The sequence below is a fragment of the Ochotona princeps genome, chromosome 23 (assembly GCF_030435755.1).
Source record: "Ochotona princeps isolate mOchPri1 chromosome 23, mOchPri1.hap1, whole genome shotgun sequence".
Lineage (NCBI taxonomy): Eukaryota > Metazoa > Chordata > Mammalia > Lagomorpha > Ochotonidae > Ochotona > Ochotona princeps.
The window spans coordinates 11,963,043-11,977,269 of NC_080854.1; the positions used below are offsets into that span (position 1 = coordinate 11,963,043).

At 45.1% G+C, this 14,227-nt stretch overlaps 1 protein-coding gene across 1 annotated transcript in view; it reads left to right on the top strand.

Moving 5' to 3' along the window:
- ANKRD55 (ankyrin repeat domain 55) overlaps positions 1 to 14,227 on the top strand; it is a 170,571-nt gene that overhangs the window by 140,197 nt on the left and 16,147 nt on the right. The window contains exons 9-10 of the mRNA XM_058680099.1: positions 7,274 to 7,458; positions 13,036 to 13,203. Coding sequence (XP_058536082.1) covers positions 7,274 to 7,458; positions 13,036 to 13,203 — 353 coding nt within the window. The remainder of the gene's footprint in view (positions 1 to 7,273; positions 7,459 to 13,035; positions 13,204 to 14,227) is intronic.

Consider the following 14,227-nt stretch of genomic DNA (forward strand, 5'->3'; position numbering starts at 1 on the left):
TTTCTTTTCTCCCTTTTTCCTGTTCTTGTCTCTGGTACTCCCACTGTTACATTCTTTAGTCATTTGTCATACCATTGCTTGCATGTTCTGTTCTGGATTTTTTCAATATTTGTTCTTTCTCAATCTCTCTTCTTTTTAATTTTGGCAGCTTCTGTGTTGATCTATTCTCAAGTTCACGAATTCTTTTCCTGAGCCATATCCAGTGTACTAGAGCGCGTCAAAGGCTTTCTTTGTTTCTTCCAGTGGTTTTTATCTCTAACATGCCTTTATGATTCCTTATTAGGATTCCCATTTTGTTGCTTATATTTTCCATGATATTTTTTTTCATACTGTCCACTTTATCTGTTAGAGCCCTTAGTATTTAAATCATGGTAACTTTAAATTCCCAATCTGACTATTCTAACCCCACCATATTTGATTCTAATACTGGCTGTGCATCTTCAAACTGCTTTTGGTTTTTGTATTTTAGTATGCCTATAATTTCCCTTGAGAGCCTGACATGATGTAATAATTACAAGGAACTTCTAGTGAAGTAATTGAAGGGGAAGGGAAGGATTCTAGGGTCCTGTGATCGGATCTCAAGCATAGGGAGTCTTTCCCATGCCTGTTGAATGTGAACACTACAAGGGCTTCTTGGTTTGTGTTTATTCTCCCTTAAGTGGGACAAGACAAGGCAGAATGAGCTGGAGGTGGCTACCTCCTGCCTCCCATGTGGAAGCCTGGAGCTAGCTAGAGCTGAGTGTTTCCCGTCCCCCAGGCCAGTTAGGCCCTGACCCGACGCCAGCAGCTCCACCTCAGGCTGGCCAGTTTCTCCAGAGTGCAGGCCCATGGCAAAGTGCATCCTTTCTCTCTCTCTCTCTCTCTCTCTCTCTCTCTCTCTCTCTCTCTCTCTCTCACACACACACACACACATACACACACACAAACCACCCCCATCTCTGCCAGAGGCAGAAAGGAATTTTTCTCCGATACTAGCTGTGAGAATCTGGGCAGGCTCCATAGGCAAAACTCAAAAAGACATGCTCTCCTGCCTCCAAGACTGGATCTCCCTGGAGTTGAAACTCTAGTCTTGCCCTTACCCACCCTCCAGCAGTTCATCAACTACTCCAGCACTGGTTCCCACCCAGCTTCCTGCTCTGTGATCTCCTGTGTCTGCCCATCTGTCTCTTTAGAGTTGGGGCAGGGTAGTCAGTTTGCTTTGTCACATCACTTCTCTGTAGGATCTAAGATGAGTCCAGAAATAATATTTTCAGTATAAACCAGCTTTCCAGAAGCACAATACCTCCAACTAAGGAACAGCTCTGATAATAGGAATTCTGGGCCTTGTGGCAGGTCAGTAAGGAGGACAAGGGCTCCACCACCCCTCAGATCCCACCACTAGCTCCCTCCCCCGTGTGATCTTCCTCAGCAGCACTTTTCTTTCAGCACACTTTTCTAGGGAAAACAGAAATCCAAGAACTGCACTAATATCAAACATTTTTTGTTTGCACACTCAGTGTGTGTTAACATTTTTTAGGAAATGAAACACACCTGCATTTGCAGCCCTTTGAAGCTCTTCATTATACCCTTCATGTTCCTAATATCTGAGGCTGGTTTGTTGCAGCATGAAACCCTTCTCTTTCCTGGGTGGCCAAGACTTACACATATAGAGGGAGCTGATCTGGGCTAATCTTTGCACTGTGTCAGGAAATAAGCCAAATAATTGCCAACAGAGAATTATATACACCATACCCCAGTGAATCCAGTTCATAACATGAGAGAATCTTCAAGTGAAGGGACTGTCTGAGTCTAAACCCTGAGTTCCCAAGAAGGGCAATGAGCACACCAGGAGGCTGAGCCTCACCTGTGTCTATCCAGTGCCCACACAGGAAGCCACGCCACATAACCCAATGTTCGAAGAAGAGGGAACCCCCATTAGTCATAGAAGCCCAGAGTCCACAAAGAATGAATCAGCGTTTCAGAGCTAACCCCATCACCCTGGGTGCAAGTGCTTGGAAGTGTCTAGGAAGCTGTAGCTTCGGCATGTCACCTAGGTTACAGTTTTCATGTGTCCATTCCCTAAAGCTCAGATGTAGACAAGGAGACTGGGCAAACAGGAACTCCGCTCCAAGGAAATACACATACAGAAAGAAGAGAAAAAGTAGCAAGGGCCGTAGGGGAGGTGGTAATGAGATAAAAGAGAAGCCAGAAAGGATGGGTAGCATGCAGCTGTTCGCTTTGTTTCTAGTCTGTGATATTCATTGCACTCACGTATTTATTCACTGCTCAGCAAGTATTTCTTGAAAGTTGCCCTTTGTTAGGCTTCATTGCAGCCGGAAGATTTTCCTAGCCACAGGTTTAGCAAAGACAATGCAGAGCTATCCAGGAGACTTAATCCTGTGAGACAAGAAGCAGAGACCCCTGTCATGTACTAGCACAGCAAGAATGGAGATTGTTTTTCCCAAGTAAGCATCCATTTATCAATAAAACAAAACAGCAGCAGCCAAGGGCCACTGTATCCCACCCACTCCCACCGTTTTTTTTTTTTTTAAGATTTTATTCATTTTTTATATAGAAGGCAGGTTTACAGTGACAGACACAGAGAAAAGATTTTCCATCCTCCAATTCACTCCCCAGATGGGCTACTCTCCCACCATTTCTAACTTCTGCTTTGCTTCCAGGAGAGTCAGCTCCAGGGTATTGGGTCCAAGTCAAGATAAAAGCCTGGGTCCTAAGAGCTAACTAGTTGGATGGATGATCTCAAAGCTCAGAGATGTTCTAGTGAACCCCAAGCCATGCGTTCTCGAATGCTTATGCTCAATAAACTCACGGAGCTTCCTGTTGCTTACCCTCTTTCTAGTTTAAAGGATCTGGCTCCAGCTTAACTGATGGACCAGATTGGTCTTCTCATGTAATACAATCACCCAGAGCCAGTTTCACTCTAACATAGAGGCTAAAGCACTGGTCTTTGCTTTATAGAGTTGCCATCACAAAATAAGTAATGTAGGTTAGTTTTTTGTTACTAAAAACACCTAGAGAGGCTTTATTTAAAAACTGTTTTAGTTGGCATTCCATACCCCATGTTGGAATACTTGGTTTCCATCCCCAGCTCCTGTTTCTGACGCCAGCTTCCTGCCAGTGTGGAGCTTGGTAGGCAGCAGGGGTGGCTCAAGAGATTTTGAGTTCACATAGAAGCCCACATGGGAAGCCTGGATTGATATCCCAATTCCTGGCTTCCACCTGCCCCAAGCTCAGCCAAGGCAGGCTTTTTGAGTGAGAGTAAATCAAGAAAAGAGAATATTTCATCTCTCCACCTCTCAAACAAGACAAAAATAAAGAGATTTATTTTTGTGTATGATCTGGAAGTTCAAGTCCACGATTAGGCAGGCCCCAGGGCTTTGGGCCTGGTGACATCACTGTTGCTGGCCAAGGCAGCATGGGGGATCTCAGAGACAGGGTGATTGTGTGTCTGCCTGTATGTGGTCTTTCTCCCTTTTATTTATTTATTTATTTTTTGGAAAGCCAGCAGGATTCAATTATGGAGGCTCCACCCCAGTGACCTAATCCAGTCTGATCACTCCCCAAAGGCCACTGCCTCAAAACACTACAATTATGTTTGTCCTTCTTAGTACCTCTAAAATAAGATGTTGGGGCCTAACTCCCGGTTCTATTCAGTACAAACATACTGTGACATTTAAGGGAAGTAAGGAGATGGGCGCTGCCTCTGAGGAGTCACAAGAGAACAAATTCCTCAGACATGTGCGCAATAAACCAGCTGATCCTCCCTCTCCTACCAGACTCCCTCCAGGGTCACCTACAACAAACAAAATCTTTAACTGGAATACTGCAATCTTGTTTTTATCAAGTGCCTGCAGCTCAGTTACTGCACTTTAAGTCAACTTTTCTCTTGGCAAGGCTTTCTGTGAGTCAGCCTTGCCTAGCTCTCCTCCTTCATGACGGGTGAAGATAAGACAAATAGCACTCAGAGAACTCCTGACGGATTTCAGAGAAATCATATTAGGGAGGACCTGCAAGTAACACCTAAACAAATAAACCCTGCAAAGACAAACAAATCCAAAATCTCCATCCACAGTGGATGTCAGCCACAGTGCAGGATCCTGGAGCTTCCTTCTGGCATTGTCATCCAATGCAACCACTCACTCCATTCTTCCCAGAACCCATCTGGGCAGCAAACTCAAGGCCTCCCTGCTGGGACTTGCTGGTTTCTGTGACCTTGCCTGGCTTCCCAGGTCTGACCCTCAGGCTCAGGCTAAGGAGAGGACCACCAGCCTGGACCATGACTTACAAACCAGTTCTCCACAGGCTTCCCTCCAATTCCCATGAGAATGCACCACAGCAGCCTTCCTTGGAGAAACTTGGAGAGTTTAAGGCCCTGAGGGTGAAGCTGCTGCTTGGGACACCCACATCGCATATAAGAATCTCTACTTCTGATCCAGCTCCCAGTTAATGCACCTGGAAAGGCAGTGCAAAATGGCTTGAGGGTTTGGGCCCTTGCCATCAATGTTGGAGGCCCAGAAGGAGTTCTAAGTCCCTGGCTTTGACCTGGCCCAGTCCTGTCCTGGTTGTTAGGCATTTGAAGAGTAAGCCAGCACATATCTCTCTCTCTCTCCCTCTCCCTCTCCCTCTCCCTCTCTCTTCCTCTCTTCCTCTCTTCCTCTCGTTCTCTTTTTTCCTCCTCTCCTCCCTCCCTCCCTCTCACTTTCTTCATCTCCCCAATCCTGTCTCTCAGATAGATAAATAAAATTTCCAAAATAGGAAGTATGGAGTTGGGATTGTGATGTGATGGGTTAACCCACTGCCTGCAACACTGACATCCACTATGAACCTGGCTCGAGTCCTGAGTCCCTGCAGTCCATTTCCAATCCAGCTCCCTGCTAGCTCACCTGAGAAAGCAGCAGCAGTTGAGCTAAGCACTTGGGCCCCTGCCACTCACATGGGATACCTGGATGGAACTGCTGGCTCCTGATTTCAGCCAGCTGTTTGAGGAGTCAGTCACTGGACAAAAATGCTCGCACACTCTCTCTTTTTCTCTCTGTCTTCCTTTCTCCATCTCTTTCTCCCGACCTCTCTAGAACTCTGCCTGTCAAAGAAATAAAGAAGCCCTAAAAAAAATGTTTTTTGAAAAGTAAAAAAGAAAGTGAATAATGTCTCCCTTTAAAGACAGCCTGAGTTAGCAAAATGAGTGTCACAGTCATAGGTCTCATAAGTGGGACCAAGCGGTTGTCACTTTAGTTTCCCCAGGACAAATGTGTAAGGGCAAATAGACAGACCATCCCTTTGACCAGAGACAGATGAACAAAGTGGTAAGCCAAGACATGTGTGAACTGTCAAGCCTGGCTCTGCTGATTTGATTCTTAGCTGTGACCTTGGGCAGCTGCGTTAGTCCCTCTGTGCCTTCACTTTCCAACCTCCACAACACAGGTGTATTAACAGCACACACCTCATGGGATTGTTGTCAGGATCATAATTACATGGAACAACTTAGAAAAGTCCTAGGTCATAGACCTCTCCCAACTTAGCAATGTAGCCATGGCTCTTGTTCCATGGAGCATCTTATCTAAAAAAAGAACAATACAAGTGATAACAATATAAGTGGGATCAAGACAGAGACCCAGGAATTCACCAAAAACAAACAAACAAACAAACAAACAAACCACAAAAGGCCTCTGAAAGGGGCAGGCATTTAGCCTAATGCTTGTGATCCTATATCAGGTGACCCTATGTCAGAGTTCCTGGGTTCAAGTCCTAACTCTGGTTTCAAGTTCTAGTATGCCCCCAGGGAGACAGCAGGTGATGACTCAAGTTGCTGGATCCCTACCATCTATATGGGGGACATGGACTGAGTTTTTGGCTTCCAGCTTCAGTCTGATCCAATCCCAGCATTTGAATAATGAACCAGCAGGTAGGAAATCAGCCAGCTGCTTGCTCTCTCTTTCTCTCTCGCTCCCTCTCATAGATCTATCTATCCTACCCACTTAAAATTTTTTAAGAAAAGAAAATTTTGGGCCCGGCGGCGTGGCCTAGCGGCTAAAGTCCTCGCCTTGAAAGCCCCGGGATCCCATATGGGCACCGGTTCTAATCCTGGCAGCTCCACTTCCCATCCAGCTCCCTGCTTGTGGCCTGGGAAAGCAGTCGAGGACGGCCCAATGCATTGGGACACTGCACTTGAGTGGGAGACCCGAAAGAGGTTCCTGGTTCCCAGCTTCGGATCGGCGCGCACCGACCCGTTGCGGCTCACTTGGGGAGTGAATCATCGGACAAAAGATCTTCCTCTCTGTCTCTCCTCCTCTGTGTATATCTGGCTGTAATAAAATGAATAAATCTTAAAAAAAAAAAAAAAGAAAAGAAAATTTTAAAATGAGGATTTTTTTTTTTTTTTGAAGCGCATGTTGAGGGAAAGCCATAAAGCAGGGGAGAGGGGCCTCCTTCATTTCTATTCAGAGAGGCTATCTATAGCATCACAGCTCCCAAGACATCTGCTGCCTGGGAGTGGCCCACCAGGACCCCCAAGAGACTGGCTTCAGGGTGCTGGGTGGCAGTCCCTACCCCAGCTGACCACTCCCGAATGACTCTTCCCAAGGGTCAGGCACAGAGGCGGAAGAGAGCGGGAAGAGTGGGACTTAGTGTTTGCCACATCCTCTTCATGAGATGGGAAACTGAGACAGCGCTTGCCTTGCGGGTCACCTTGGCAACCTGAATTCCCTGACTCTTCTAGGAAAGCGTACACAAAAATAACATACTCACTGAGCTGACACTCTTTTTGCTGTGTCGTCCTTCTGGAATGACAAGTGCTTTCAAAAAAGAGTACCTCTTGACTATTGGGGATGTATTTCAGACCTATTTTTAAATATGTTTATGTGGTAATCCGGTGAAAGCACTATAGAAAGGCTGATAACATGGGCTTGGAAGTTCCAGCGGTGTATTTTACGTAGCCAGTGGTTGCTCAGGAGGCCTATGTATCCTGCCTGCCCTGGGCTTGGGCACTCATACTTGCACTCCCTCTTATGTCAAGCCTGCTAACTGGGAGAAGCAATGAGCTGTTATGGGAAAACAAAATCCCTGAAGGCTTTGGCACACACAAAAACTTTTTTTCAGGATACGCTGTTTTCGATCTGTTGTATAGTATACATTTTCTAGTTTCCTTTTGCTTTTCTCTGTGTGCATTTTTTTGGGGGGGGGGTTATTTTTTACTTTGCACTTGACTTAAACATGTATAGACAGGGAAGAGCAGTGGATTTTGTGGTAATGGGATTTGTATGTTGCTGTTTTCCAGAGTGGAAACAGAATCCTGTGTTCCATCATTCTGAGCCATCCGCAGGGCCCTTCCATCGTCAACTACGACGACGAGAGCGGGAAGACATGTGTCCACATCGCTGCGGCCGCCGGCTTCAGCGACATCATCACAGAACTGGCCCGAGTCCCTGAGTGTCACCTGCAGGCTCTGGATGTGGATGACAGGTAACCTAGCAACCCAGAAGGTCGAGGGCACTGCCGCAAGTCACCTTCTCCAAATAGTGATCTTAAAGACGTTGAAGGAGTTAGCCTGGACAGCTAGATCACACTTCCAGTAACGCACATGTGCTTGTAGCAGTCAGGAGAGCTCCCTCTTAATGAGCGCAGGGGAAAATCCTTGTTATGGAGAGAAGCACTGTGAGTGAACAGGGCTGTCAGATTTTCCACTTTTTGCTGAGGGTGTTTAGTGTTCTCACAGGGCTTCTTGAAAACCGGCTTCCTGCTAGATGCCCTTTCTGTTCTGCATGGTAGATTATTTTTTTTTCCTTTGTCCCCGCATCACGTCTTAAGCTTGGCAAAATGTGTCACTCAAAGAATAGAATCATGCAGGCTGAGCATTCAGAATGATTGGGTTCAAAAAATTAGATGAGATCTTATCAGTTTTTGTGGGTTTTTTCTTTCCATCATCAAAGGCATATGATACAGTCTAAAAGGAAGCCAGCCCCAAAGATAAAAAGATTTATCTCCAAGCAAGTTAGCAACTAAATGAAGTTTTTAGAAATATATTCATTCAGTTGAAAGCTGGAACATAGAGAGGGATGGGGAGAGACAGAAAACTATATCCTATGTTTTACTCCCCAAATGACCATAAAAGCCAGGTCTGGCACAGGCCAAATACAGGAACCAGAAACTCTTTCCAAATCTCCCATGTAAATGGCACAAACCCAAGTACTTTGGCCATCTTCTGATGCTTTCCCAGGTGCATTATCAGGGAGCTGGATCAGAAGTGGGGCAGCAGGAAATCCAAGCAATGGTGCTTCGATAAGGAATTTCAATGTGGCAGGTGACAGCTAACCCACTATACTTCAATGCTGGATCCTAAATGAAAATTTGAATCATCTCCTAGACTCAGAAATTTTCACCCACAATGGCCTGTTTATCTAAGCTTTGTTTTGGCTAAGTGTTGAGTCAATGGAAATGTAAGAAAAACAGAATAACCAGACTATTGAAAATAAGTATAGTCATAACTCAGTGTCTGGAGTCAGGGCTGGTTCCAGGAACTCCCCTTGACCTATCCCCACCTACGCCTTCTTATATCAAAACCTTTCAATTGTAGTATTTACATACAACCCATATGTGTCCTAGAATATACTTTAACTCATCTCTAGATTACTTATAACACCTAACTCAGTGTAGATCCTATGTGAATAGTTATTGTACTACACTGGCTAATGATGGCAAGAAAAATGTTATACATGTTCAGCCCTGATGCTATTTCTTTTTTTTTTTTTTAAGATTATTTTTATTAGAAAGTCAGATATACAGAGAGGAGGAGAGACAGAGGGAAGTTCTTCCATCCGATGATTCACTCCCCAAGCGGCCACAACGGCTGGAGCTGAGCCAATCCTAAGCCTGGTGCTCTTCCAGGTCTCCCACGCCAGTGCAGGGTCCCACGGCTTTGGGCCATTCTTGACTGCTTTCCCAGGTCACAGGCAGGGAGCTGGGTGGGAAGCAGGGCTGCTGGGGTTAGAAACAGTGCCCATATGGGATTCTGGCATTTTTAAGGAGAGGACTCTAGCTGCTAGGCTACCACACTGGGCCCACAATTTCTTTTCAAGTATTTTTGATCCATGCTTAATTGAATCCAGCAATGTAGAGCTCATGGATATAGAGTAAGGCTTGCATACTCTGTGTGTGTGTGTGTGTGTTTAACTCTCTTTAGTAAAACTACAAACATAGCCACCAACTTATACCCAGAAGGGACACTGGCAAAGACTGTTTGGGTTTCACGTGGCTCTCAGAATCTGGAGTTCATTATGTGATGACTTCATTCACCATAAATCATGGAAGAAAGATATTTTCCTCAGAGTAAGCATTGATCCTGAGCAGCTGAGAAAGTCAAAATAGATAAGAAGCAAGGTGAAGTGGCCATAAAGAGAGGGAACATGTGTCAGAATGGGCAGAACCAAACTTTGCCTACTTCAAAATATCCCTGGCAGGGCGAGATGCCCTTTGGGATACCTGTGTCCCACGTGCAGGTGTCTGGGATCCAGTTGTGGCTCAGTTCCCAGCTGATCTAGCTGGGAGGCAACAGATGATGGCTCCAGGATTTGGGCCACTGCCACTCACCTGGGAGACTGATAGAATTCAAAATCCCTGCTTTCAGCTTGATCCTGCCCTTCACCGTGCTGGGCAAATGAGGAGTGAAACACTGGATAGATCTGTCTTTTCATCACACTGCCTTTCCAATAAAATATTTTAAAACCAACTCTGAATAAAACATTGCCCATCTTGTGATACCACATTCTTATGGAAGAAAACCTACTATCCCAGACCTTAAGGAAGAAAGCAAACCAAGCAGAGGATAAAAATTACAAGGGCTCCAAGGGAAGTAAAATCTCCAGAAGGTTCCAGTCACTGCCCTGCACTCAGGCCATGTGCCTAACATGCTGAAAAATGGCTCCCTCCATTTTGTTTCATGTTTCTTGTAGCTCAGCAGGCAACCAGGCATTCAGGTTGGAATCTCAGCTTCATTACTGCTTGAGTTTTTCAAAATGTCCATGTGTTAAATACTTGACTTAAGTACGTAAGAAAAATGAAGTAGTCATTTAAAAAATAAGCAGAGAGAATTAGTCTTCCTAGATATTAAATTATTACAAATCTATATTTCAAAGGCTGTGGTACTCACCTAAAGTGAACAGCACAGATCATATGAACCCGAAGCAGCAGTTTAAATGTCCCAAGTTTCCCCAGCTTGTGAGGTCACGATTTTCTTTAATACATGACCCATTTGTCTCTTTTGGGAGGACAGTCTTTTATCAAGTTCTCCTCCTTACATATTTCTGGGAATGTTTACATGGCTCATGAATCATTCCCTGGCTGCTGATATCCCAACCCCTTCTGCACCTTGTACGTGTCTTCTCCTGCCACAGCAGCCCACAGCTGGTCTCTGCTGGATTTATCTCCTTGCCACTGTGACAGCTGAGAGCAGCCTCTTGTGTTGGCTGGACTGTCTTGAAGCAGGAACCAAAGCCAAGAACGAGAACTTAGATCAATTTGAAATTGAGTACTGAGGATTGGCCACAAATGCTCTCGGTGTGGTAATTAACGGTGATCTGTGTGTTTCCCTCACTTCTCGGTCAGATGATTGAAATCTTCCCTCATGCTCTTCTAGACCTCTCCCACATGGATGCTCAGTGCTAGTGATGTAGTCAGTCTTAGCAACTGGCACATAAGGGTATTTCAGAAAAACACCAACGTGAATTGTTGTACTTCAGTATGCCTGCCTAGATCAATGTCCCACCCCTTGCCTCTACTGAATTTATTGGCAATGAATTCTCTAAATAGGTGGGCAGAATCTGCTGATTCTGAAATGAATGATGTCTAGAAACCTCTGTCACATGGAATATGACAAATCTTATCTGTCACATTCAAATGCCTGGACTGATTAATTGCTGAGTTGAAGAAAATATCCATGGCCCTATTAAGTGCTATAAGATTACTGCCTATGGCACAGCATGATGAGACTCTCCAATTGACAGAGTGTGTAGTGGGAACTCTGAGGCCATGGGGGCTCTCACAGTTCTCAGGTGCAAGCACCTTCACAGTAGCCCCCAACCCAGTCCTTCTCCATCCACCCCAGGATGCCCCCTGCCTTAGGGCTGCCTCAGGGGTGCCCTTCTGCCTAGTCATTAGACACAATGCCAAACACAGGAGGAACTGTCAGTGTCCTCCTCCCTTGCTGCCAGATTGGCCTTCTCGCAGAGTGACTGACAGGAGGAGTAGCCATTCTCTTCATGAAAGACGCTCATTCATAGGATTGTCACCTGAACCATGGTCCTCCTCTGCCCCATGAAGAAGTCATAGTGAAGCCATGTCACTTAAGTATATCACCCAACACCAGATTTATTCAGTGTTTAACAAAGTTATGTGTGGAATGGTCCCATCGCTTCTTGCAGCATAGCCAGCCAACCAGGACAAGCTCTCCTTCAGCCCCTGCCAGGCTCTCCAACAGCTTCTCCAAATCCTGTTTTAGAAATCATTTCCTCTACATGAGAAGCACCCAAATGCCCACTAGGACAAGTTGTCAAACACAGTCTTTCACCCAAGCCTTTTCCCCCTAAAAGGGAGGAAAACCACAGGCACTGTTTAATAATCCAAACTTTCATTTCTCCTCAGAGTTTTTAAAAGATAGGCAGGGCAGGTGTTTAGCCTAGCACTTAGGATGCCCCTGTCCCACAGTAGAGGACTTGAGTTCCATTTCTAGCTCCATGCCTGCCTCCAGCTGGGTGCTCATGCTCCTGAGGAGCCCACCGTGATGGCTTTCCCAGACGCATTAGCAGACAGCTGGATCAGAGATGAAGCTGCTGGAACCAGTACACTTACAGGGATGATGACAAGTGGCAGCTTAACCTGCTGCGCCACAACCCCAGGTCTGGCCTTAATATATTCTTATGATAAGCCCTTCATTGGACGTATGATTGGCAGATATGTTCTCCCAGTGTCTGACTTCTTTTTTTATCATTTTCTTGAAAGGAATGTTTTTATAATTTAATAAAGATTTAAATACTTGGAAATACTTTATCTTTTAACTTAAAAAAATTGAAGACTTTCTGCAGCTGCTGCTGTGGCGTAGCTTGTAAAGCCATGTGGGCGCTGCTTCATGTCCCAGCTGCTCCATCTCTGATCCAGCTCCCTGCTAATGGCCTGGGAAACAGTACAAAATGGTCCAAGTGTGTGGCCCCCTGGCACCCACATGGAAAACCTGGAGGAAGCTTCTGGCTTCTAGCCTCTGTGACATTCATCCCAGGCCAATGCGGGTATCTGGGGGATAAACCTCCAGAAAGAAAATATCTCTGTAACTTTCAAAATAAATACATAAATCTTACGAAAAGGAAGTGATTTTCCATGCATAGCATTGAGGAAAAAAAAAGGGGGGGGAATATGAAGATTTTAAAACCCTTTTTATGAAGCAGTTACTAACAAATTATCAAATAACAAATTGCAAAGAATGTTTTTTTTTTAAGTATAACCCATAGTAGATTTATTTAATATATAGAGACAGAGCTCATGCAAACCAGTAAGAAAAACAATAGACAATGGGCTAAGGGCGTAATGAGTTATTTCAAAGAAACTCAAATGGCAAGTGAACATATATTTCATAAGTTTAACCTTGGTATTCACTAAAGAAACGCAACAGAAAAAATGGCAGTGAGGTACTGTTTTACAAATCCACCTGAGTGGATTTTTTTAAAGACAGTGGCCGTAATTGGCACTGGGGAAGGAGTAGGGAGAACGACTGGTAGGAGAAGTTAGCTCACTCCTCCTGGAAGAAACATTGGCGCTACAGAGAGCCTAAACTGGCCAACCCTTCCAGGTGAAGACCAAGGGATATTTAGAGGAGGGGCCCCTACACATACACGCCATCACCCTACAGTCCCATCTAATGTCCACCAGTCCCATATTGGAAATAGCTAGATTGTTCTGCTTCGGGTCGACTTTGAACAGGAGTTGTGGCTGGCTGTGTGATCCGTAGCACTCCTGAGCTCAGACGTGTGTGCTTGTCCCGTGTGACTCCTGCAGGACCCCTCTGCACTGGGCTGCGGCTGCGGGGAAAGCAGAGTGCGTGCAGTCTCTGCTGGAGCTGGGCATGGACAGCAACCTGCGGGACATCAATGAGAGCACGCCCCTGGCCTACGCCCTGTACTGTGGCCACACTGCATGCGTCAAGCTCCTTTCCCAAGAGAGCAGGTGAGGATGCCCCCACGTGTCATTTGTAACTTTCCTCTCCAACATCTGTAAAATTGGATGAAGTTTTGGAAATCGCCCTCATGGAAAACCAGCAGTAACTTTGTAATAATATATGATATGATAATATAATCAACATCAAATCATATACTTAACAAATATACAAATATAGTTATGCATTCATGTCATTAAAATATATAAATATGTGATGGGTTTTAATTATAATTTATAGCAATCATGCACATGATCTGTGTGTTGAACGTAGCAGAGAATGAAACGTTCTGCAGTGGGTGGAGCCAGATGAGAGCATCAGGCCTCCGAGTCTCTGAACTTGAGTTTTCCTCTTGCTTTTTCTCCTTCTGCCATTGCCTTCATGCTGTCTTCTCTCATCCTCCTCTTGCCTAATCAGTAACTCTGAAGCTTTTTGTCCCCGGGCCTCATTTACATGCTCAAAAAGCACTGAGTTTTTGTTGGTGTGAATTTGAGCTTTCTGTGTGGTAGGAGTCTGCACTGTGAGGTCATTTCTGTGTGCTCTAGGGTTCATGCTAGACTTCTGATCTCTACACCTCCATCCTGCCCTGCCCACACCCCAGCCTTGGGTTACCCTTCGGTAACCACCACCCTACTCTACCTTCCATGTGTTCAGCATTGTTTAATTTTTGAGATATTATCTACAAATATCCAGCTCTGCAAAACCATAGTCTGTCTGTAAGTCACAAAAATGTTCCTTCAAAAAGAGTCAAGTTCAACTTGTCAATTGTCCAAGTGCCTTTACCCCAAGCTAACCATCATACCTCAGTATATAGCAAAGCTGGCTAAAAGTGATAAATACATACACACATACATTCATACATACATACATACACACATACATACAAGTGGGGGTCAGTGCTTAACCAAATTCATAGCTCTTGTGGCCTCAACAAGGACATGACCGAGTGAAATGACCTGCTTTTTAAAAACACTGGTGTTGTCTTGTCTGCGAAGGGGACCACAGTTCTACCCACGGCCTCCACTGTTCCATCCG